Here is a 26,343-nt window from a genome sequence, read left to right as displayed (position 1 = left end):
TTGTTCTTAGAATAAGTTGAAGATCGAAATATAGTCTAGAATACAACTTACTAACTTGCTGATAGATTTGTAAAATGCTTTAGAAATTCCTTTAAGGCTTCATCCTACTTTATAAAACTCAAAAAGAGCTTAAGTTAAATCAGATTCTAGTAATTAAACTCTATAACTAGAAGGCATATTTCCACTTGAATCCGATTTATAAGTAAAATATAACTTCTTGCTTATAAAAATCAGTTTCCCGATTTATATTTCAAAGCCTAACACTAAAAAACCTACATCTTTTTTACCTTTCTGGTTATAATTCATTAATATTTTATTACCTTATAAAGTATAAGTCTGATTAGAATATTGTCAAGACACGATCGATCCGTTTGCATTTCATGTTAGTAGCGGGGAAAAGCAGTTCAGTTCGGATGAGTACTGGTTTTGCCCCACTGATAAAAAGTTCATTGCTTTCGGATGTGCTAATCATATACAAAAAAGTTGTAAAAACTTCATAAACACGTGAATGAAAGTGAAAGCCATCACATGTTTAGTTAGTTTATCTTATTAATTAATATTTTTTCATTTTAGACAACAAGCCTCGCAGCACGATCGCTTTGGGGTTCCCATTTCCAGGCGGGCCTACAACTGGGTGCCCCAACCGCCACCACCAGAGGACAGTCCCGAATCGGCAGTGGCCCGCTTGCCCTGTGGCGAGCGCTCCGATCGCATTGTGAGTATTAAATTGAACTTCGGTAGCTTGTCAATGAAATCTGACCCGTATCCATGTGCCAATTCTTGCCCTCCAGCACATAAACAATGCCTTGAGGCCCGTGCCAGGAAAGAAGACCACATCTCCTAAGCAGTACGACAAGTCAAAAGAAGGTAAGTGACTCCTCGCTGGCGTCGGGGGAAGCCGATCTGAATCCCCCGCCTCTTCCACACTTTCTGGTAATGCGAAACGCCAAGCCAGCGCCCCGGGGTTAGCGGGTTCAAGTGAAACCCAATTCGCGTCAATAAATTTCAATTGGTTTCACTTAACTTTGAGTGTTCGGCGTTGGCCGCTTTGCTCGGACAGTTCAATAATAGCCTTAGCTGGGCTCGTTTAGCCTCCCCAAAGTAGGAACATTGGTCATTGGTTTGGTTAGCAGAAGCATTTGCTTTGCTCGGAGATTATTTTTCCTTTTTTTTTTTCCTCAAAAAGAGTTGAGCATTTGTGGGGAATCTGCTGACTGGGGCTCTGTGCATTTTCTTTTTAAACGGATTTCACAGTATTTTGCATATGCAAACTGAGGTTAATGCGGTGCAGTGGCAGGATTTTCGAAAATCCATCTTCGATTGTAACTTAATCAAAGAATTTTGTGTGGATAAAAGTTTGGAGAACTCTTGAAAGCTTTCGATTTGATTTTCTTTGGATATTGATTTGAAATAGTATGGTTGGAAAGTTGATAAATTTATATAGATATTGCCTTGTTTTGCTTTCATATTTTCTTTGGTTTTGTAAAACAAAGCAGAAATAGAAAATATTCAAAGGAAAACTAATTTTTCAAGCATGTAGATACCATAAATTTGTCTCTTTCCCAAATTCAATTTTTTTTTTGTATATATATCATGTTTTGCCTGTGGCACTCAAGTGTCCTTAATCCCACATGAATACCGAACGCACACTCGGAAAAATCTCAGCCAAAGCTTCTCTAATTGCATTTCCCCCAAAAATGAAAACGAATACGAGAACGAGAGGAAAAACTTCAACATGAATAAGAAATCAACTGATTAAATGCCCAATAACAAACTGAGACCACAACGAGGAGGTGGAAGGAGGGTTCCTTCCATGTACTAGCTGTTGTAATAAATATTGATTTTTTATGAATTGCAATGGGGCTGTGTGGGGGTGGCAGTGAGTGCTTTCGCCCTCTTTCCTCGCTTATTTATGCAGCAGCAATGGCGTCGGTAAACTTCTTCAATAAAATGCCAAAAAGGAAACATCATAAAAATAAATAAACAGAGAAAACCACAAGCACACAGACGGTCTCCTTGAGCGTGTATGTCTGAGTGTGTGTTTGTGTTGGTGTATAACTTTGCACACGAATTTTTATGCAACCCACCCACCGGAGTCACCCACACAAAACCACCTACAAATGCCACTTCCGACAACAGCAATCCCCAAACGAAAAATGAGAATGAGGACGAAAACGAGAACGAGAACGAGAACGAACGACCGACGGACCGAGCGAGCGAGCAAGCACAAATAATAAAAGCAACAGCATAAAGTATTTCGAATTGAATTACTCCGTGTTATCCTGTCAACCATACGAAAACACTCAAGACCATTCAACATGCCACACGCTTCCTGTCCCGTGTACACCCACTGTAGCTCGTTCTCTAGGGGATACCACCACCCACCGTTTAAGGAGTTGGCATCGATTTGCAAAAAGTATATTACCACCCGGAAAGAGGGGAGAACTTAACCATCTCGCCCCTTCTCCTTCTTCATTTCCTTCTCCCACCCCCTTTGCTGCCAATAAAATGAAGTTATGCCCCATGGTGGTTGGGCGGTTGAGGAGTTGAATAAGTAAACATAAAACCACTGAATTTACGCTTATTGCACCCGCAAACATTTTGTTTAACACAACAACAGGCGTCGTCGTTGTTGTGACTCTCTTTCTCCTTCTCTCTTTTTGTCTCCCTCTCTTTCTCTATACATCTCACATCCCCTACGGCTATCTCACTCTGCACAGTGGGTTGTGTGGGTGTCATTTCCGGCCTCAATTTCAAAAGAAGCTCAAATTTCCACACAATTTTCCGGCTTCGCTCTTTGGCACTTTGGCTCGTTTCGTTTCGTTACGTTTCGTTTCGTTTCGTTCGCTCTCGGAATGGTTTTTTGCACCACCAAGTTGGATTTTCCACCTCCATCTCCAGTACCACCCCATTCCCAATTCCCCTTCCCATTCCCTTCCCTGTTTGACTGACAGCCGTTTCCTCGTTGCCACTTGTTCAGTCAGTCACTCAGCAAGGACTCAACCTCCTGCAACCCCTCTCTAACCACAATTCTGTTTTTGCCGCCTTTGGTTGTGCTTTTTACTTTAGCCACATCTTGTTGTTGCCCAAGTTGCCACCTTTGCCACAAAAATATTTCAAGCACTCGCCACCCCATGCCAGCCCCGGCCCCTTCTCGCCCCTCCTTCGTTTCCGTTTTGCGTAGAATAACAGTTACATTATCCTTTTTATTGCCACACTTTCCAGACACGAATGCCAGGACGAGACTGAAAGAAAAGTGTGAACGAGACAGCGAGAACGGGCAGGGGTGTAGTTCGGTTTGGTAATAGGGGTTTTTTGGCCGTTGGGGGATGGGGGATGGAAACCAGGCCCAGACACAGACATATTTGGCTTGTGGCAAGCTACGACCTAACCCCCCCGACCCAATCTTCTTCGCCTTTTCAGTTTATTGTGCTCGACCCCCTTTCACGAAACCACCCCCCCTCCCCTAACCCCCCTTTAAAACTTCCAGGAAATTGTGGGCAAAAAATGTGCACTGCATTTATTTTTGCTAGAGCTCGGCTGACTCGAGTCGCAGTAAATTGTGGTAAACACGAAGCCAAGTGTTTTGAAGGGTATTTACTCGGTTGCGGCCCACAGTGGTTGCACAGTGGGTCGCATCGTCATTTGCATAATTGGCAAACATGATTGCAGACAGAGGAGTCTCGTGCTAAAGAATGGATAGCTCTGTGTGTACGATGTATATTGAAGGGGAATTATGCAAAATAAAATTGACTTCTAGCCGCAGATTATGGTGATTTTCTTTAGCAGTGAATATTCAATATACGGTGAGGAAATTTCGTTTTCATGTTCCTTTGAAATTTGTGGAGGTTTTAATATGGATTTTTTCGGTACAACTTTTCTTCTTCGCAAATATTTTTTAAAGAAGGTTTTGTCTTTAGTTACAGATATTGATTCCTAAATTATTTGTTACTTTTACCATTATTCCTTTTTGAAACTTAAATGTCTTAAAGACCTTTTTTGTGTTTAGAATTCTTTATGGCTGCTATTAATTTTTAACATAAATTTATCTCCTTCTTTCTTTTGAATACCTCAAATTCCTTCAATTGATTCGCTTGTTAAAACGGTTTATTGTCTTGCCCAGGACATTTTCCATTCCAAGCAACACGCTTTACATCTCTGTTGGTATCGGAGTCTTACAACTTCATCCCTTTGTAATCATCATCATCTGTTAGCGGCAGCTGATTTATCCCACACAGCCTGTCAGCACATAACCTCAACTCACTTAAGGGGATTCCCTTTTTGCCAGTCTCCTTATTTCCTCTCCTCCCTTTCTTCTATGTGCACACATAAAGCGCTGATGTGGCATGAAAAAACATATAAATTCTGCCAATCGATGAAGATAAAATACATTTTGTAATACGTTAGCCCACCACCCCCATGGCAGGCCCCCCTCTATCTGGGGGTTGGGCGGACGTCTGAGGTCAACCGTTTGAGTGTGGGTGTCTTTTGGGAGTCAACGAAGTGTGCAACGTCAACTCGCACACATACATAAACACACACATACAGTCGCACAAAAAGACATTCCGTGTGGGTGTAAGTGAAATTTCAAGTGGCGCTACCAAGGCAAACTTCAGCATTGACTCTTAGTGCGCCACCCACCACATATGCTTGTGGATACAGTCAAACTTCGATAACCTTGACAACATGAATGATATTTTTTTAGGATTTCGGATAAGTCAGTTACTCAGATCTTAATTGTAAAGGCTCGTTTATACCTTTTATCTTTTTTAAACTTAAATGGTTATCTCTTTCTTCAAAACGTATCTCATAAATCGATTAGTTCTACATCTTCTTTCTAATTAAGAGTCAAGATTGGGGTATTATTTATTTTAGATTATTGACGTTAAAATGTCTTAATCTCTAAAAGACGTTCTTTAAGCCTCTTTTCACTTATAATTTCAGGATGAAAAGTTCTTGAAGCTGTAATTTAGCTTATGAAAGTTACATTTTTACAAAGCTGAAGTAAGAAAGTTTGTTAAAGTTAGGTTCAAAGTATTTGTATTTGTGTTAAGAATGTTTTTATATATACGAAAAGATACAAACTTATTCTTGAAGTTCGAAGTTCAAGATTTTAAGGAGGGCGGATTCGAGTTATAGAAGCTCTCCTGTATATGAGCGGCTGAGTGTTTGGAAACCCTTTAAAAGCTTGTTGTTGCCAGACACATAAACGTTTAGCCCATAAACCCTTGATGTATGGAACATAAACACCACACTTGCAAGTGCCACTCATTCGGTGGTTTCTGGGGATCGGGATTCCGGGGTATCGTGGGGCTTGTGGCCCTGGTGTCAGTGGTTAGTGGTGGTGGTTGCTTCTGCCAGCTAACTGCTAACTGAAATCCAATGTGTGTCCGGATACGGGCACGGGCACGGGTGTCGGGCTTGGGCTTGGGCTTGGGCTTGGGTCTGCGAATGGGCTTGGATTTTGGGTTCAGGTTCTCGGTCCTGAATTCTCGGTCCGGCAACCGCAATGTCAATAAATATGTTACGCCTGACTCGTCCTTTTTTCCCTGCCAAAGGGGGAGCTGTTGTTGGTTAGCAATTTGGTTAAACATATTTATTTGAGGGTAGTGGCCAGCAGTTCATTCCATTCCGCACTGACTGTGTGTTTTTCTTTTGTTCGATTTTGGCCGGAACATCGAGTTAGTCGTAACAATTTCGGTATTTTCCTATTCAATTTGTAGGCATCGATTTATTTCCGACAATTGCCAACGGAGTTCACTCAAAATATTTTCATTTTCGTCTACCCCATAAAAATGAAATGCATTTATTTGCACAAAGTTTTCCATATTCAAATTGCATCTTTTGCCTGCCGCATACTCGTAAATTGTGAAAGATTTCTATTAGCCGGGCTTATGAGATCTTCGTTGTCTGGTAAAAAGTTGCTGCCAAAAGATAATCTCATTGTTGCTTCCTTTTCCAGCTAATTCCTATACCGAAACTTTTTGGGCTCTCAACGTAACTCTTCGTTACTTTTTTGTTGCAAAAATTGCACTACCAAATTTAATTAAAAACTTGACAACAACTAAGGACTCGCATACACCAACTGACTTGGCGTTTTATCAACCCCCAAAGTGCAGCCAAGTAAGAAGAAAGGCGAAAGGAGCTGAAAGCCCCAAGACACGAACTGCGCGATTTTCTCGTTTCGTTTTGCTGCTCTTGTTGTTGCCTCTGTCGCCGCCATATTTACTTTGTATTTGTTTACGTTTTTATTGTGTGCTTTAGCGCACGAATTTAAATATTTGCCAGTTGCTCCTTGCTGCGAAACAGTAACAGAAACAGTGGTACAACAACATTTGTGTAGCACAAGTTTCGCTCATGATTGTGCACAAGGAGAAATATTTGGTAGTTCGTCAGATTTGTTCGTTATTTTACAGTTTCAAAAACAAAAAAAACAAATGAGTCATAACAAAGTTGTCAAGCGAAAGCTCTTTAAACTCTTCTCTCTAAAATTATCTCAATCTCAGACTCGCCAATATCATTTCTCTCAGTGCACCATTGTTGCTTCTCTTATTGCACTTTTCACTTGCTTCACCTCTCTCCCTCTCTCTCTGGCTCTCTACCCATTTGCTGTCTGTTTGTGTATGTGTGCTAGCGCCAAAGTGATTTACTGTTATAAATATTTGCTTGTGAGCTTTTTAAGTACTTTTTCTCTTCGTTTCCTTTGGCGTACTTTGGTTTTTTTTTCGGTTTCGGTTTTGTATTTCTTCGTTCTGGTTGTTTTGCACTTTTTTTCGCCACGTTTGCTTTGGCATTCATTCCCAGTTTATTCAGTTCTTCGTCAGCGCCTAGTAACTGTTTGCTTTATGAGCTCAGACCAGCTTTCGTCGTCGTCCTTCACCGCCCGCTGCTCTCTCTGGCCCCTCGTGTTCGTGCCCCTTTCGCTTTGTTTGCTTGTTTCTGTTGCATACTTTTCAGCGTAATTTTATTGAATCGTGTTTACCCTTATGTCGACTCGGGTTTTGTTTGTGTTTTCCTTTACTCATTTTTATTACCCGCCCCTTTGGGCCTTATATTTTCCTTTTGGTTTGTTTTTTTTTTTTTTTTTTTTTTTTTGGAACAAACCGGAATGAATGTTAATTTTAGGGCACCATAGTACTGTGATTATTTAAAGGTTTTCTAATTTATAAATATTTTTAGTAATTGTAAGTTATAGGAAATTGTATTCAACATGTAAATATATTATTAAAAACCCGCTTAAAAAATATCTTCATTCTTTTCTGCAATAGCTAGGCAGCACTGTATTGCGCATTAGACAGTCTTCACTGTGGTTGCACTCCTGATTCCTCGCCTCTCCCCTGGGGAATCATTTTGCATTAACTGAGCAAATAAACCAACTTTGTTATACTTTCGTTCATTTCATTTCGTTTGCCTTGGCCGTAGGTGAAGAATGGAAAGGGGAGTAGTAGCAGCGTGGGAAGGAGATGGTGGTGGTATAGAAGAGGGAGAGGGTGGAGTAGAGGTAGAGCCATCTAAAGCTGTGGACCTTGTTTGCTGTTGATATTTCTGCTTCTGCTTTGGTTTCTGTTTCTGGGTTTTTGTTCTGCTTGGATGGGTATTTACCCTGTTTCGCAGTTGTTTGCTTGTGTTCACCACCTCTGCTTCCCTCCCCTCTCCGCACATTCCATGCCTCCTCATCCCTGCTTTGTGTGTGTGTGTGAAATTGAATGCTCAATTGAGCACTTAATTAGCAAAAACAGTTTTTAATGACGACACGAAAGCTTTTATGCTTTGAATTCTCTGTGCAATGGGGTCCAGTTGGTAAACACTGAAAGAAATTTTACAGAGATTACTTTAGGGGTTACATAGAAACATTAAAAATGGTTTAAGTATAGACATTAACACTTGATTTTTCACTATTTCTATCCTTATTAAAAAAAGTTTGTTAAGTTATTTTAAATATTTAACAATTTTTCTTTAAAAATTATTAACAGGAAACCTTCCACTTATAAATTTTAATACATAAAGTGTTTAGCTGAGAAGTACTTATTTTTATGGTGGTTGATTTTCTTGTTAATACTCCGTTTTTTACGTGCAAGAGATTGGGGGGAATCCCCGTTTATTTTTAAGCACGTGTCGGCTTCTTTTCTTCGCCTTCTCACACTTTATTCCACTTCCATTTTCCCGCTCGTTTGCTCACGCACACAAACGCCTGCATGCGTCCGGCATAATTGTCGATGTGATTAATGTGTTTTTAAGTGCATCATTTTGAGCATATTACGAGTTTATAGGGGTTAATTTCGCTCCCCTGAGCACTTTGCATGCCATTGAGGCCCCTTTGGCATTTTAATTGAATTGTTGCCATTGCTTTGCCCGCTCACGTTGTTTCCGATTGTTGTCGTTGCCTTTGTTGCTGGTTTCTGAATGGTATTTATTACCGCTTCCTCTGCTTTTCTTTTGTGCTGCGCTGCTCCGCCTCACGGTTTTTTAATTAACGCTCATTTGCTTAAGCGAAAAAGTGTTAAAATTGTTTTGCGGCAGGAGTTAAGGTAGTGAAAAATATAGTTCTGTGAGAAAAATAGTCTTAAAGTGGATTAAAAAATGAGGGTATAAGGTGAAGAAATATTGAACTCCAATTCTTTCAGCAGTTAACTTTCTAAGTGTATAAAAATCTGTAAAGTCTTTCAACTGTCTGAGTGTACTACAAGTTTTGTATTCTTTTGCGTTTTTCTTTTTTAGCCATGACTGGAATATATATATTCCAACCCCCAAAACTTGAACCTCGAACTGCGTAAATCCGATTCCCCTTGATTCCCTGGATTGCCGTGATTCCCTTTCCTTCGAAATCGAAAGACAAACATCAAGTGGCATTGGGATACATCATAAAATACTTCAGTTAGCTGATGATGATGATAATGATGCGGATCCTGCTCCTGGGCATTCATGGGCCCTTCATGCATCAGTGGGCAACAACAACATTTGCAAATTCAATTGAATTGATACACGCACCACTTGTTAACCATTTCGGCCAGAACGAACCACCCAGTGACTAACCACCATCCACCCATCTGCCCATAGCTACCCAGTCAGCTATTCTGTTATCCAAACGGCCCAAACCGTCCATCCATCCAATCATCCTTCTAGCCATCTGCAACCACCTAGTTTCCTGGCCCCTGTGCGGTCGTCTTATTATTGGTTTTACATACACATCCGTTCCTCAAATATCATTAGAAGGATACGCATACGCCTCCCATGAATCCAGGATTGCAAGTCAGTCAACAATGTGGATGGAGGGGCACTGGACGTGGCCAGATTGACAGCGGGGGTGTGCCAGGAGGAATTGGTGGCTTGGCACGACGGGTTATTTGAACAATGGCTTAAGGGCCTATAAAATCACACAAGGGGTTATAAATCCATTTGCAAAACCAAAATCCAAAAATATCCCAAAGCCAAACAAGGAGCTTACCGCCTCCTCTCCTCTCTGCCTTGCTCTCTCTCTCTCTCTCTCTCCTCCCATCAAGCCTCGTCCTCCAAAAAGGCCTATTTTCATGGTTTGGTGACATCGACTTGGTCGTATATCCTCATGCACATACTCTTATATATGCATGTAGGCATTTGCCCCGGGTTTAAGCCGAAAAAAGTTTATGTAAAATGGGCACTGAGTTCGTGACTTGGATGATTGATCTCCTGCAAGAGAGAAATTTAAGCAAGAGCTAGATTACCGTAGGTTGGGTAGCTCAATCACAAATTGCCCTGAAACCTATGCTACGATTTTTGAAAATAGTTTTCTCTGAAAGATGTTTAAGTTTAAAGTAAAAATAAAGAATTCAGCATTATTTGAAGTTTATATAAAGATTGATATGAGTTCATAACATTACTTTGGTCAACAAACTTTGCTTAAAATGTTCGAATTTTCCAATTCAATGCATTAAAGTCTAAGACTAAGGATTTCTAGGAAAGCAAAAGCAAAGCTTCTTAGGTTGGTTTTTAATAATATGTTATTTTATATTTAAAGCCATTAAGTTTGGTAAATATTACCTGCAAAATAGAATGCCCTGTACATGGTAATCTCTTTCTAAAGAAAATATTTAAATGACAGTTTATCTCTCCACCTACCAGATTCTGTCAATCAAAGTGCACACTTTTATGAAAAATAATCGTTCATTGTCATACAGAATGTTGTTTTCCCCCTTTTTTCTTGGGCCTTAAAAACTTTTGCAGGATGTCGGAAGTGGATGGAATGGCGTTGCCATGGGTGTACCACGGGATGACACAAAAGTCGGCTATGCGGTGGGAATCTGGGTGGTGATCTGAAAGTTGTCCCTCCCCAACCACCGTCTGCGTCAACCCTTTTGACGACTTGCTCTCGCTTATCCGGCCCTGCACCTGAGCTATTTTTGCACTTTTCACATTTGCACCGAACACTCAACCCCTTTCACCCGTTCTTACCCTTTTTGCGCTGCGCTTTTGATGGAGCGCGTAGTTTGGCCATAAAAGTTTCGCAGCTTGCCAACAACAGCAGCACTAGCAGGAGCAGCAGATTTTTATTAGTTTTTCACGTTCTGCATTTTCCGCGCGCGCTTTTCACATGCCGCTGGAATGCCGGAGCCAGCCGAAGCTCGGTTTATTGTTATGGCAACATCGTAAAAATTTATCATGCTCTCGTAGTTGGCAAAACGACAACACCCCCAGCCACAGAAACAACAAAAATTCCATGAGCAAAAAATACAGAGAAAAACACAATAAAACAAAAGCAACAATAACAACCACACCCCAGAACAACACAAAGCAAAGTTATCGCATTTTTATGACAATTTGACGACGACTTTCATTGCAATTTTTGAAGGTGGCAAACCATTTCCTTGGAACGCCCGAACCGACCCAAGTAGCGTACAAAAAATGCTTTATATCTATATCTTCATACATTTACGGACTAATAGTCTGGGAGTTGTGATTTGTGCAGCTTGGCAAGCTTGGCAGCTGAAAGTTGTTCCTTTGCTCGTGCTGGGTACTGAATGTTTAATCATAACGAAAAATAGCGATGTTCAGAATAAGAAGGAGTCGTTGAACATGAATTGCTGAACAGCAGATGGGAGAAGTTTTTACAGCTTTTTTAAAGTGACTTCTAACAATTTTTATAAATTTGGTAGAAATTTGTTTAAGAAAAGTTTCCTTAATCATTTTTGAATAAGGAATGAATGGTGGTAAGTTAGAAATTTATAGTTCCTGCATTACAAGTGCTGGGAAAACTATTAAAAATTAATCCTAAAAAAAATATTTCTAAATTTTATGAAACCTTTTAAGCATATTCTTATGTTCCTAAACAGAAAACAGTAAAATAACTTTTAGATAACACAACCTTAAGTTGAGTCTTCTTAGTTTGATTAAGGTTCTAATATGAAAAACTTATTTAAGGTTTTTGTTTTCTCAAAAATGTCTGTACAACCCCCCTTCTTACTGAAATCAAAAATACCTTTTAAGTACAATTTTCAACTTATTTTCTAATTTGGAATTTAGCAAGTGCAGTGCAATATTTGACTTTGGAAAGCAGCACAAAAAATGCTCGTAAAATAGTTTCAACTTGAATTTCTCAGTTCGATTTTGTGCCGGGCGAGTACACGCTCTATTAGTTGGAAAATAACCAAAGTTGGCTGGCATCTGAAAAATTAACACCAAAGCTACAGAGAGAGAAGAAAGGAGAAGGATATATGCATTGCATATTGAGTGAAAGAGAGAGAGAGAAGAAGAAAGAAAATTCGAAAATATTCTCACATTTGAACTTCGAGCAGGAAACACTAAAATGCAATGCCAAAAGCGACAGGAGCAACAAAAACAAGGTTATCAACCAACTGGTGAAGTGCAGAGAGTACCTTCCCCACTTTTCTCCCAGTTTCTCACACTCTCTCTCTCTAATTCTCCATTTCCATTCTCCTTCTCACGGTGCTTGCAACAAGCAAAGTCTCTCCTAGCCTTGTTGAGCAGAATGAAAAACTCTCTGGATTTCTCTCCGGGAATCCCTCTCCGTTGGTCTCTTTGGTTCTCTCTGGGATCAGGACTAGTACTCGCCACCCTGGCCACCTGTCTAATCGGTGTTTGTTAGTATATAAATCTAAAAGCTAATCCGCTTGTATTTCCGCTTGGGCGCTGTGAGGTTAGACCGGAAATTCCGCTCTACATGCAGAATGCAGCGGCAGAAATAGCAGAACTCGTGGGGGGCACTCAGCCGCCCACAAGGACGAAAACGAGGAGAATCCGAGGACGATGTCGATGGTCGATGGTCGAGGACGAGGACGAGGCTGCGTTCCGTTCCGCCATTCTAGGAATATTGGCGCTGGGTGTCGACGTCGGAAGTTGTGTTGTGCGCCGGTTGTTGTTGCATGTTTAGGGATTTGTTGTGGCAGCCACCGTACACTTGCTCACCCTAAATGGCTCCGGCTACGGCTCTGGCTCCTCTCCTGCAAATATTTTTTACAGCCCAGCTCTAGGGATCCCTTTGTTTGTGTGTGAGTGTGTGAATGTGTGTTGTCTGTGTGTGAGTGCACCAGCTCCCAAAGCTCTGACGCCTGTGTCAAGGTATCGATGGAAAGCCGAATTCAGGAAATGTTGATTTTTTTCCGCCTGCCTGCAGAGCACTGAAAGAAAATGTATGAGGCTGGAGACCTGAAAGTTCTTTAAATAAGACTAGTCAACGTCAGAGATAGAATATGAATTATTATTCATATTGTTTTATTACACTTTTGCTGGGAATATTTTAATAAGTTCTTAACTTGTTAATTTATTTCCATTAAAGAATTTCGAATAAGAAATTGTAACCAGTTAGTCATATAATTTTAAGATTGCTTAAACACAACGAGGGCTACTCCAAAGCTTAAACCAATTGGGAATTATAAGAACGTAGAAGAAAAAGTACCAAAAGTAGTTTTGCTTGTTTCTCTCAGTGCAATTATCTGTGTATCGCAGATTGCTTCGCTTGCATAGCTGCCGTTGCTGCTGCTGTTTGCTCTTGCTCTTGCTCTTGCTGTTGCACATTGCATGTTGCTGTTGTGGCACGGCACCTATCCACATAGCTACATCACTCGCTCCTTGGCTGTCTCTCTCCCACACTCGGTCGGTCTCCTTCTGATTCTCTCAACTGAAGCATACGAAGGCATCGTATCCTGGCCACACGATTCGTGTGTGCTTGTCTCGGCTGGAAGATGGCCTGCCAGTTGCTCCTTGAGCCCGGAACTGCAACCAAAATGGGGGGACCTGGGGATGCGGTGCTGGTTTGGTTCTCGGGTGGTGCACCCACCGAGAGCAGGAGACCCAACCACTGAGAATCGAGAGCGAGAACTTGAAAAGTGAAAAACTTTTGACTGTGGCTGCTCTTCTGATGGGAAATGGAAATGGGTGCAGTGGGTGGCTCGGTTTCCTAGGTTGCTTAGTGGGTGGTTCGGTTCCTGGTGCGGTGACTGTGGGTCAGGTGCGGAGCTTGTGCTGTCAGTTTAGCACAAAGCCATATCCGTTATGAGCGGGCGAAAAGAGCAACAAACTGAGCGCTCAGCCCGGATTTGTTCGTCGGTTCAAAAGGGCAAGTGGGGCAAAAAGGGGGCACTCAACCACACACACACAGGCACACACACACATATACAGTTACCCAGAGTGGCAGATAGAGACAGGTAGAAGGGTCAGAGAGAGAGGGACTGCTTTTGACCAGTGGCCAAGACCGAAGCGAGGGCTCGTAACTAATAACCAAGTAAATTGATACGTGACCCTGCATTTAAATGCCATTATTGCCTACGCCCCCAGACAACCTATCGAAACCCCAGCCCCCTGGTAGTGTCCACCCCCCATCCTGTGTTGTCCACCCGGAGGTCAGTCAAGTGAGTGGAGGTCCTGCTCTTGGGCCTGCGCTTGACTTGCGACCACCTCGCAGCCTCACGGACTCACAATTTCGCAGGAAGTGTGTGTGGGGGGAAATCAAGCGAGGAGAGTGGGGAGGTCTATCGAATGGGGAAGGCGGTGCCGGAGGAAAAATGGGGGTGGGGCCGACTCTCGACTCTCTGCCAATTTGTGATTGGAATTTTTGATGAGCCCAACTGACGTATTGATTGACTGACTGTGCACACAGGACAGCACCGCAGTATCCTGCTAGCATGCAAAAATTCAGTTCTCCATCTCATCTCATGCCCCCTGGAAACCCTCACGCCCAACTTGACGTCTGTCAGCGGCAGAGGAAGTCGGCAAAAAGTTATCCGAATAGTACGGAAGCCGATGCAGCTACAGTCGTAATTCTTTAAGTCAACTAAGGTTTATTGATAAATCTACAATTTCCTATACATTTATAAGATAAAGACCTCAGGCTTTATTAGGTTCAGTTTACTTATTAAGGTTAACTAGAGTGGAGGGGTTTCTTTAAGGAAAATATGCAGATGGTTTAAGCTATCTAATGTATATGAAATATTTTATAAACCAATAGATTTACCAGAAAGTTAAACCACTTTAAAGTGATCTCTTAACAGATATGCCCATACCCATCAAGGTCGCCACTTAACCAAGTCCTACTGTAAGAAGAGGAGGTGCAGTCAGTGACTAGCTTAACTTTCTTGCTGGCTTCCTTTTTTTCGGAGCAAGTGAGAGAAGTAATCGCTACATGTGTATGCTGTGCATCCAGCCACTTTTCATTGCCCGCCCACCCGCTGACCTCAAGTGGAAGTTTGCTGGCAAGTCCTTTTCGTCCTTAGAACAACAATTGTGCGAGGCAAGACGACTTGGCGAGTTTTCCTCCACTGGCGACTGCTGTTTCCTTTTGGACAGCTTTTGTGCTACTGTCTGTGTGTGTGTCGAAGGAAATGGCTGCGGAAATGAGCACGGAAAATTGTACACACGACCGGAAACTTGGAAAAGTTTCGTTGTATTCTCAGACAGTTGCGAACGGACCACCCCCATCTCCCATCGCCCATTTCCCATTTCTCCGCTTGGCTGCTGCGACTGCCCGCGGGTATGATTAAAGTTTTCCTTTTAATTTCTAACAATTGTGTTTCGGTTTAGATTTGGGTTCTCGCTTTCCTTCCTCATCCTCTGCGGTCGGTCCTTGGCTCGTTTGCCCTACGAGCCAAAGAGGCGAGCATATTGATTTCTGGGGAATACTATATAGAATTAGTAAACTGCAGACTGTAATTGAGTGGGTCATGGCAATTATTTTTGCATTCACTGTACTGCGAACTTTTGAGCTTAGTTCGTTAGTTGGTATTGAATTAATTGAATGTTAGTTGGCTATTTTAGGATGCGCTTTATGTCGCCAATTTAGTCTGTGAATAGCTTAAAACAAGTTAAAAAATAATTCCCTTTTTTTTAAAAAGATTAACCTTTGGTTTTGGAAAGATAAAATAAGATTTTTAGGAACTATTTCGGTTACATTATCTACCTGGCCTCCACGTTCATTACTGAAATCCCAGCTAACTTCCTCTTAACTTAAACTCTTCTTAGAGATTAGCATTCCTCTTGTTGGACAGCCTTCACGTGTCCATTTGAAAGTGTCGTCATGGAATCACGTGGCATTCGTAATCTGTTTTCGGTGTCCACGTTACAGATCCACCAAGTGCCTCCGAAAACCGCTCACTCGTCAAGTCATCTGCGGTCGCTAGCCGGAATGCCAGGCATTTGGCACTGGCGAAAAAAAAGGGTATTTAGACATTTGCCGTCTACTTAACATTCATGTCCTTTCCCCTCCCCCTTTTTGTCGTGCCCCTCTAGTTCTGGCATTTGCCTTGAAGCTTTTCCAGTCCGCGAATTCCTCGCACTTCCGTGGGGTTTTCGTGCCATTTCGAAGTCGTGAAGTCCTCACTCTATCCTTATGGCCTGCCATCTCTTTCCCACGTGGTTGCTCCGTCTCTTTCCTGCGGTTAGGTCTGTCTCTTTCGCTGTGTTTGCCTGTCTTCACAAACTTGTCGCTATGTGGTGTGAAAAATATTTAAGCGTGAAGTTTTAGCAGCGGTTTTCGCTCGAAGGCTCATTGTCGACGTTCTCCTCGGCCTTCTCTTAACCCCCTGTTGCCCATATTGCTCCTCCTGCAGCACTTCGTGCCCTTTTCCCGCTGACGAACATCGTGTTTCCGCATCATTTTTAACGCCACTTTTGTGTAAGCTTTGCGTTTATTCTACTCTCCTTTCCAGTTTTCTCTGTGTGTGTGTGTGTGTGTCTGTTAGTGAGTGTTTGAGTTAAGTCTGTGTGCTGTATGTGTGTAAACGTGTACTGGTGTTGGTGCATCCTCTGGTATCCGTGTCGGTATTTTTGTGGATTTGTTTTGTGTCTGAGGGTGTTTTTCTAAATGGCTTTTAAAATCTCATCGCCAGCGTTTTGTCCTCGACGATGGCAGAAGTGTCTCGAGGCTGCCCACAGGGATTGAGAAGAGGCGGGGAGGTTCGGAGGTGGACTGGAGTTCAGGGAGTGCAAAAGGGCTTCTGCGGTTCTCCCGTTCTCTCCAAAATGGGTGGCGGTGGTAATGGTGTTTATGGAGGTGGGTGGTTTTGGTCGAGTTTCGTGTGGCTGGCAGTCTATTGTGTTATTGGTTTTGGCGATGACTTTGCTTTGCTTTGGCGTTTCTGATTGTTGCTTCCCCCCTTTCCCGGCCCTCCATTTCCTCTTCCCTGCATTACTTATCGTCCTTTCGGAATGTGTTCGCCACTAGAGATTTGAACTGTAATTGGTTTTGAACAAGTTCCTATATTTTTTGGACAGTTTGGATAAAGTTTGATGGGTTGGAGGAAGTTTCAGCAAATGGGAGATCAGCTATATAGGGAGATAGTGGGATTTTCTTTTCAGTTCTATTTAACTCATTAACTTTAACTACTTTTCAAAATGGTCTAAATTTGATCTAAGATCTTATTGCATGGTCACACTAATTTTTCTAATGAAAGTTGGTCGCACTTTTACGTATCGTTCTTCTGAACATTTGATCTTATACATGAAAAATTAAAGCAAAACGTAACTGTCAGATATATATAGAAGACAATCTTCTTTCACCTAGTTTGTAACCTCACCGAGGCCTTTAATTTCCTCTGCTGCCCAGTGCAAGCACTTAATTCACTGGGATCGAATGCATCCAATGCATCCCAATCATCGAACGTTTATCGTTCCCCTCCAATAGAACAGCCCCTTCAACCTACCAAAACCCCCTGACCCATCCGCAAAGAGCCGGCAATATCCTGGTCATACTCATCCGATTTGGCCTGCTTCACACTGAACAAGGCAATAATTTCTGCTCCTAAGCCCTATTAACCATTGCTAACCGAATGGTGCAAGCAGCCAACTGAAAAAGGGGGCGGGATGTGGCCGGGGGGCGAAATGGGAAATGTGGGAGTGTGGGGGGCGTGGCTGGATTGCGTTGACTGAGCGAGCAATTGAATAAGCGGCAGAGGCGCACAAAGAATTCGAGGAGAGGTGGAACGGGGGTAGAGTTGCTACGGAACAGGGCCCAAAGGCAGGACCCAGAAGCCAGTGCCTGGCCCAGAGACCAGCCCATTCCATCCGATTTTCGTCGGCCCAATGATGATGGCAATGGGCGACTGGCAACTGGCAACTGCCGGCAAAGGCCGTGCAAATCCGGAACGAACGAACATATTGACAAATTATCCTTTTTACACGCATCGCCTGCTGAGTTGGCCTCCTCGCCTCACTGCACCGCCCGCCAGCCGCCTGTCCGCCAATCCGAGTGCCATGCCACACATAGATGGGCTATGTACAGTTGCGGTCAGCTTAATAGTAGCTAGTTTGATTTGTGGAATAAAAACGGTTTAATATTTATCAATAGTGGTTTCGTTTTTTGCTTTTAAACGAAGAAGTAGAAGATTTAGATAATTTCCCAGCTACCTTATTGGTTCCATTTCAATATCACCTTTATTTTAAATCCTGAAATAGCAGTGCGGATATTTTAAGTAAATAGAAAGTTTAATAGAAATGAACACAATGTTAATCAAAAGTGTTTATAGGATAATGTGCCTCAAACAAAGTAAAGATTCTTATCATATTTTGATTTTATACCTTTACTGTGCTAAAAAGACTGTTGGCTAGCAACAATTTAACTTAATGGTTCTATTCTGCTGACCTTTGCTGTATATATAAGGCATTGTTAAATGTGCCAATGTGCTCACACAGTTGTTCCGCTGTCGATGATGCCGCCTGCTGCGCTGCCGCCGTCTCAGCGACGACGTTATCGTAATCGTTGCTCCGTGTCCAAGTGTGTGTGCACATAAACAGAGCCTGAAATAACAACAACAACAACAATAGCATCAGCAGCAACGAGGACGACGACAACAAGGAGCAAGGATAGAACGAAGAAGCATCAGGAGCAGGATGAAGATGAAGAGGAGTCAGAAGCAGCGGATGAGAATGAAGCTGCATACCAGCCAAATGCTCAACCGAGGATATCATGAAGGCTGCCGTTGTTCCGGCACTCAAACTCACACACACACACATGCACATGTCCTTCAGCTTGTCAGTGAGAGTCCTTTTTTTATGTACCCGAATCCATTTCACCTCTCTGTTGTTTGAGGTTAGGTAATACGTTTTTCAAGTTGAGGATCGCTGATCGCATCGTTTTCCACCCTTGACGCTCAATTTATGCTCAATTTAATTGCAATTAATTTGGTTCCAGGGATTTCGGGGTGGCAGCCCGCTTTAAGCGATTTTTGAACCCGACCTTAGGGTTTTCAATGGGATCCCCTAATTGAGTCTGACATATGTATATGGGTGAGGAAAAAGTAACAATATCTTTTTGGTTTTTTGTGTGAGTTTTATATTTTACAACCACAGGAATAAGTTTGTGTAGTTACAACAGTGAGTTAAGCCAGAAAGATTATAAATAATACTTCGCTTATACAATCTTAAAACACACAAATATTAAGATCAAATTGTTAAGAATATAAAACCCTATGTTGTTCACAAATTCCCTTTGGATCAACCAACTGAGCTGATTAACAACAATCAAAACATAATCTTTTAGCTCGCTTAACCCATTCCGTCCGACACTCGTCCACCAACCCGACATTTTGCACCACCAATTAGACGTCCCACCGCTCTGTGGCTTTGCACTTTACAACCCACATTCGACTTTTATGCGGAGACGTGTTTGTTTGTGTTTTGCAATAATTAACTCAACTTAAGCTCTCATCGCTGCCGCCCCAAAAGGTAGGCAACACAATATTCCTGCTGCAGCAGCAGCCGCATCAGCAGGACAACCCACCCACTTTTTTCGCCTGCTTGGAATAACTGGACTCGGATCGGGATGCTTCTGTTGGCCAGCGGCTGCGCTGCTGCAGTTCTGCCAAGGTGTTGAACACACGAACCGCAGGTTTTGTTTACAGCGCTCACTTGTTGTAGTTGTTGTTGTTGTTGTTTTTGGTGTTGCTGCAACAAAAGAGCCAACAACAAGAACAGCTACAGACAGACCTCAACGATGTGTTGGTGTTGTTATCGTCGTTGTTGTTGTTGTTGTTGTTGTTGTTGTTGCGGTGGCCACCATTTTGCGTCTTCACCGGTTCTCTCTCTCTCTTCTGCTTTCTCTTTTTCACTCACCGCCGCTCTTGTCCCCAAAAACTGCAGCAGAAACATACGATATCCACCCCAAAAAAGTGCAGCAGAATGAGCGGGAGTATGGAGTGGAGCACTGTAGCAGTAGCAGTGGCAGTTCAGCAGTTCAGAGTGCACACGAATCGAAATTGCTCCACACAACAACAATAACAACAACAAGAAGAACCACAACTACATACATGTGCACTCGCCGTACTTTCTCCGGCCTCTCTCTGCCTCTCCTCTTCCGCTCTCGTTCACTTACTCTCACTCTCTCCGCTACTCGCTCACTCACACGCCGACGCCGACTGTCGCCGTGCTCACTCACCATTTCTAAGCAGCGGCCGTGCACTGAGCGAAAAAAGTTCTATCGTTATCATCTAAATCTCCATTTAATCGAATTATAAGAGATTAGTACTTACAAAGCCAAGTAATTAAACGTATTGTTATAAAAAAATGTGAACATCTTAATATTATTTCTCCCAGTGCATGCTCTCTCGCCCTCGCTCTCTGTTGCTCTCTACAAGAGCGGGCCGAGAGTGCGACCATGAGTGTGAGTGCGATGGTGTTGGAGTGTTCAGAGTGCCTGAGTGTGCGGCGGACGTCTTACCCATTTCGGAGTCGAGCGGTGGTCCGCCGTTTAGTCCTTTCGCAAACGTCGCCAGTGGCGTGTCTTCGGTTTTTGGTTTTTCGGCTTGCTGGCCCGCTGCTCTCTCTCCTGGCCAATTCGCACATTTTTTGGATTGCGCGATTAGCGGTTGCCAATTAAGGCGCGTGGTGCTCGAGACTCGTGCCAGTGATTGTGATTCCCAGTGCGTTATTGAGTGAATGGGTGGGTGTTACAGCGATTCGGTGTATCAGTGCTTTGAGTGTTTGAGTGCGGAGGCGGCCGAGCGAATTGAATTACAATTACAGTTGCGATTACGATTACGATTGCAGTAATTATGGCCGCCACTTGAGGCGTGAGAATTGTGTGGGCGCCCGCAGAATTTGGCTGTCTAAGGTCCCTAGCCCATTTGCATTTCTTGGTGGCAGTGCATCAGCTTCTAGCAGGCGTTAACTCCTCTGAACCCGAAATAAAACGAAAAGCGGCAAAAGTTTGAACCCCCTCACCCTGCTGCGGCACCAACACCACCACCACACTCGGAAGGCAAAAGTTTTTGGCGTGGAATTTAAATTGGAAAAGTAAAATGAAAAGAAAAGCGCTCGAGTAAAAGTTAAACAAAGTGCAAAGTAAATATTAAATTAAGAAAGCGAAAAAAGAAATAACAAAAAAAAAGAGAAGAAAAAAAAAACAGACGACGGCCAAGGCGAAATTTTCGGTGCAGTGCAACAACAAAAGAAAAAGAAAATCCAGCCAGGAGCAGGAAGGAAGTGAAGTGGAGTGCAGCGAGCGGAAGAGCAAGGGGGAGAAAGGAGAAAGGAGAAAGCAGCAAGGAGAACGCGTCGGCGTGTAGAGAAAACAACTTCCGCTTGCATCCTTCGTCTTGCGCCTCATCTTCTTCTTCGCGCTCCTTTCATTAATGCCTTTCTCGCGAAAATCTCAACCTTTTGCACGCAGGTCGAGGCATCGTTTATAAAGAACCCCCCCTCACCTCTTCCACCCACCCACACCACACGCAACCGACTCCCTGTTTTATTATTCCGTTTCCTTGGATTAACTCAATTTGTTGTCCCGCGACGCAGCAAAAAACAACCAAAGAAGCGAAACGAGAAGAAAAAACTGAAATCGAAGTACAAGTGGGGGGCAAAAATAAAACAAAAAAAAACCAAAGGATCCGCACTCAGATCCTGCAGCCAGGATTACGCGTTCGCATAGTGCAACCCAGTGCAAACCAATACACAGACACACACACACACACTCCCCGGAAGAAAGCGAGAGCGTGGGAGAGTGTGCGATAGTGAGAGAGACAGCCTGTGGCACCTTGTTCGGATTATAGCCCATAATAAATGATGGAATGGCTACCAAGAGGATTACCCAGCATCCATGCTCCGATACCGATTTGTGGTGAGTCCTTGGTAAAGTCCTTCCAAAAAGTAGCCGCCCTTTATGAGATTTGGATGCAGTTGCTCGCTGAAGATCGTTTTACGATGGTTTAAGGCAAGGGAGTAGAGAAAATGCGATATTTTGTTCTTTATTTAAACTTAAAGGTTAGATTTCTCAATGTTATGTAAGGATTTGACATGAGGCAAGGTTGCTGCTTCTGAGGGATAAACTAAATTTCAAGTTAAAACTTACTATCACATTGAGATTCAAACCTCAAAGCTAACACATAACAGACTGAGTTTGGAACAGAGAGCCACTCAACTCCCTCCAGTAACAGTTTTCCAACACCTATTAAACCTTCTTCGCGTGCCTAAAGCCCATTGGAATTCGAGGGAAACATGCAGGCTTAAAAACTATAATAAAGTGTGTTACCAAATTATATGGCGGAAATTAGAACTTGTAAAACTTAACAATACAAATTTGTACGTCAAAAATGCTAATTAACATGGTTTAGTTCATGTAAAACCAGAGACTTGTTAATAATAGAAATACAGAACTCCAGACAGCTTTTTATTGATTTAAATCTTCTTGACATTCCACAACACCAAAGAGAGCTCAACTTGCTCATAGAAACCCCGCATTGCCATAAAGAACTTTCAACAGTTATCAACTAAAACTGTTGTCAAACACATAAATTGGTCTGCGCCTCTCAAACTCTCGAAGACCATCAAGTTTTCACCCCTCGACCCTAATCCCCGCCACCTTGAACAGCAATAAAATTTCAATTTCAGCGCTAAAAGTGCTGTGGCATTAATTGTCTCTACTGTTTCGTTTCGAATAGTGCGTGTTTCCGAAAATATCTCAACCTCCCCATCTACCATATCAGCCATATAGAATATAGAATGCCATAAAAATAGTAAGAGATCGAATGGAATGAGTCGGAGGTTGCCCAACCAATAAGTTCGTTTAATTTTCATCTATTTATTTTGACATCGAGGCTCTAGGGCGACAATTAAATGTCAACACGCACAGCAAAGTCGTCCCCAGAGGCGAGATCTTGTAGCGGGGGATTACCACCGCTGGGAAGGAAATACAAAATGGAAATGGGAAATGGGATCGCGTCACTTAGGACCGGGAAAACAAACATAAACACGAACCGATCTCAATTGATTAATTTGCCGACACGCACAGCTGATGGTGGATGGTCGATGGTGGAAGTGTCAGATCAAAGTTATTTGTTTTGGCTGCCACGGCAGCTGTTGCAGCAGATCGAATGGGATCTAGGCTAGCCTAGGCTGCCTCTGTTTGTTTTTCCAACGATCTTGGATGTTGTTTTAGCGCTGCCATGGAAAAATTATCACCTTGTAAATTGTCTTTCACGAACAACAAATCCCACACACCGAGAACGAGAAACGAGAACTCTCAACACGTTTTCAGATTCGTAGATGGGTTTTTCATCTGGAGGAGAAAGGAGGAGGGAGTAGCAGGAGAAGGTGTAAAGAAAATCGAAGCATTTCTACAAGTAAATATTCATGGAATTGCTCTCGCATGCATTTGCATAAATATTCATTTAATTATGGACTTAGCCTTAACAGAGTCAATTAAACTTTAAATAAGCTGCATGCATTTGATTTGCCACAATTGCCCAAGCGCCGACACCACCTCCCCCTCGGGTTTCGTGTCGAAAATGCACAAATATTGTAATTCATTTGTCCGTCAGTGTAAATAAGCCGCATGAGAGATGCCGATGGCAAAACACAAAATTAATTTTGCAGTTATTTTTGTGTTATTTTTGTGGCAAATTGAATTAGAGAGCGAACAAATAAACGTTGTCAAACGCATTATTAATTCCCAAAAATAATACACAATTGACTTGTTGGTTAAATGTCAATCGTTGAAATGAATTGTTGTCGTCGGTCTGGCCTGGCACCGGAGTCCCTTATCGTCTGTGTTGTTGTGTCTTGTTCGGGGCCAAAATCAATATTTGCCCAGCAACGGCAATAAACGCATTGAAAATCGCATTGGAATGATAATAATTTGTGTAAACAGTGGCCGAAACATGTGTGCTGCCCAACCGAAAGCAACTTTTTCTTGGCCAAAGGAAATGTTTTTGGTGAAGACTATAAAATTAAAATAACAAACAAATGTCTGCTGCTGGGTTAATACTTCTTCTTAGCCTTCTTCGTCTTCTGGCTTATTACAACGAAATGTCTAAATTAGAGAGATGGAGAGATAAAGAGGGAAGAGGGAGCCCGTCTAAGTAGCGATTACAATAAACTCTTCGCACTCTGAGAATTACCCAAACACTCGGGCAATTTGTATCTGTATCTGGCAAGCCGCACATAAAAGTATCTCTTGCTCACACGCACAGACATTCAATTAAAATGTCAGCCCGGCAGCTGTGCGTTTGAGTGTTGCAACATGGATTTTCGGGGGATTGGAAATTAATGTACAAACTCCGGCAACTGAGAGCAGCTAAATGACAAGGCAATCCTACGAAGGAAAGACATTAACGTGCCACCTCGGGGAATTCAAAGGGGTGTGTTGCGGGGGTAAGGTGGCAAATGAGAGTGTGGCACACTGGGCAAGTGAGTAAATTTGTATGCCAATTACTTAAGCAGCTCAGACAAGACAAGACATGAAGTGACCAGACGCACCCAAAGGACCCTACTCCTCCTGTTTCTTTGGGAGCTGACTCCCTTCCACCACCTACAGCTCCTGTTTTCTGGGTCTCTCGTCCGAAGGGGTCAGAGTCATTAACATGCTGTTGTCGTTTGGCAGCATTTAGGACGACATCTGCACCTTTTTCGGGCACATCCTCCTCTATAACTCGTCCTTCTTCGGTGCCCCGGGCAACTTGTGTGGCACGGGAGACACGGGAGGGCGACAGCTTTTGACACTAAAAAGCCAGCCGCATGCGGACACGCCCACTAGGACAACCACAGGACGTGTTTGTGTTCAAGGAGCACACTTAACCACACACACACACACACTTAGAGTGAAATGTATGTGAGGCCAAAAGGATGACATGAAGCACAAATTTTAATACGGCAAAAGTATTTTCCAAAAATCGTTTGTTTGCTTATGTAGATTTCCTTCTCTCTCTCTCTAGCTCTGCGTGAAAGTTTTTCGAGAAAACTTTTCATTTTGTGGCCTGCAGGCACGCCCCCATTGACCCGTAACCTCTTAACCCATGTCGGGCGCCCATCAGTGCGAGTTCGTTTCGCTTAACCTTTCTGCTCCGCCTCCGGGTTGGAAAACGGCCACATTCATCCTGCCAAGAATATGTCGCCACAAAGTTTTCCTCGCCTCACTTCACAATCTTCTTCGAAACTTTTCGGTTACTCTGGTGTTAAAGGAAGTTGCTGCCAAGGAGTTTTCAATAGTCCTGCTATTATTTGCCTTCCTCTTGGTTAAAAGCAATCTAATCTAATTTGTGAGCAGTTCTTGAGTCTGCCTAGCAAGTAAGAGCAAGTGTCGAAAATCAGGCAAGCATGTGGAAAACTCAAATGATTAATTGCACATCAAAATGTACATTTCCACAAAATCAGATATAATATCAAGAAGTTTTATAATCTTCACAATTACATGATTTACTTTAATTAACATGTTTCAAGATACTCGTGAAATTGATGAGCAATGAAGGGTTATAATTAGTTTTCTACTTAGTTTGCTAAGGCTTTAAGTTTCCTAATTAAACTTAAGTTAGTTCAGTTTTCTGGGGGATAATTGGTATTTATTTGGTTTTGATTTGAATGGCAAATGGCTTTATAAAAGTATCCTTTTGCATAAGATCATTGGTTGTTCTCGTATTATGCTCTATAACAGGGAGATCCTTAACAGTCAATGAACTAATAAAGGATCTTAAAGAATCTTAAAGCGTCCTTCAAGCATAAATAGCTAACTCACCTCTTTAAAGAAAGTAATCTTATTATTATTTTTAAGCGAACTAAATAAAAATCCATTATGAGCATTGTTAGCTTTCTTTCCACAAAGCTGACAATTAATTTCTGTTTGATAGAATTCTAAACAACGAGTTTTCCGGCTAGTCTCGTTTCGGCTAATCAGCTTTTCATCTTATAATGCGATTTTCCAACGCTGAGCTCAGATGAGCTTGCACTTCATTTCGTCTTCGTCATTCTGCGGCTAAGTCCTGGCTAATGTGTTGAGCAGCAACTTACCGCTCACTGCTCACTGCTGACTGCTGACTGCTCAAACTCTTGTATAATTGAAGCTGTTTGCGGTCCTGCAGTGTTTGTCCTGGAGAAAAAAGAGAGAGTTGGAGAAGGAGAAAGAGAGGACTCACTCTGGCTCAGTATGAATATTAAAACTTAATTTAAAATCCATGCCACACACACACACACACAGAGACAAACAAAAAGGCTCCTCGGGCCATGGCGAACACAAAAAAAAAACGGTGAAAAAGCTGGCTAAAAGAAAGGGATAAAGCCAAGGCGCACTGGCTGCAAGGCGTCGCCCGCTTCGCGCAACTGTACAAACAGCAGCGGAAATAATGAAGGAGCAAAGGAGGAAAAGGAGGTGCAAAGAGGGGGTTGAGCGGCGGGGGCGGGTGCATGGAGGAGCTGTTTCGGGGGGTGGGGCTCTGTGAAGAGCGAAAAACACATTTTTGCACTTTTATAGCGCAACATCTTTTGTGCACAGACATCCTTCGTCCTTCGTCCTTCGCCACCTCCCACTCATCCTTGCTCCGAACTCGCACATAAAAGGCAGACAGAGGAGGTGGAGGCGGGGCAGGGGATAGAGATCTGGGGACTCTTCTGCGGGCATGCGGGCGTGGGGAGCGTGCCTTTAATAAACCCACTTTATTG

General features: G+C 42.7%; 1 protein-coding gene across 11 annotated transcripts in view; it reads left to right on the top strand.

Moving 5' to 3' along the window:
• The window catches only part of LOC108112504 (protein enabled homolog), a 71,964-nt gene that overhangs the window by 31,203 nt on the left and 14,418 nt on the right, over positions 1-26,343 (top strand). For 9 of the 11 annotated variants that reach the window (XR_001772655.2, XM_017222387.2, XM_017222385.2 and 6 more), the window contains 2 exons: positions 574-715; positions 792-867. Coding sequence is in view for 10 of the 11 variants with exons in the window: in XM_017222387.2 (XP_017077876.1) it covers positions 574-715; positions 792-867 (218 nt within the window). In the remaining variant the exon portion in view is untranslated. Of the gene's footprint in view, positions 1-573; positions 716-791; positions 868-8,718; positions 9,072-20,088; positions 21,536-26,343 lie in introns of those variants that run through there. The other 2 variants (XM_017222390.2, XM_017222392.2) reach the window with 2 other exon arrangements.

This window comes from Drosophila eugracilis, unplaced genomic scaffold, assembly GCF_018153835.1.
Source record: "Drosophila eugracilis isolate 14026-0451.02 unplaced genomic scaffold, ASM1815383v1 contig_90, whole genome shotgun sequence".
NCBI lineage: Eukaryota > Metazoa > Arthropoda > Insecta > Diptera > Drosophilidae > Drosophila > Drosophila eugracilis.
Note: the sequence above shows the minus strand (reverse complement) of the source record. Positions and strands in the feature narration are given on the sequence as shown.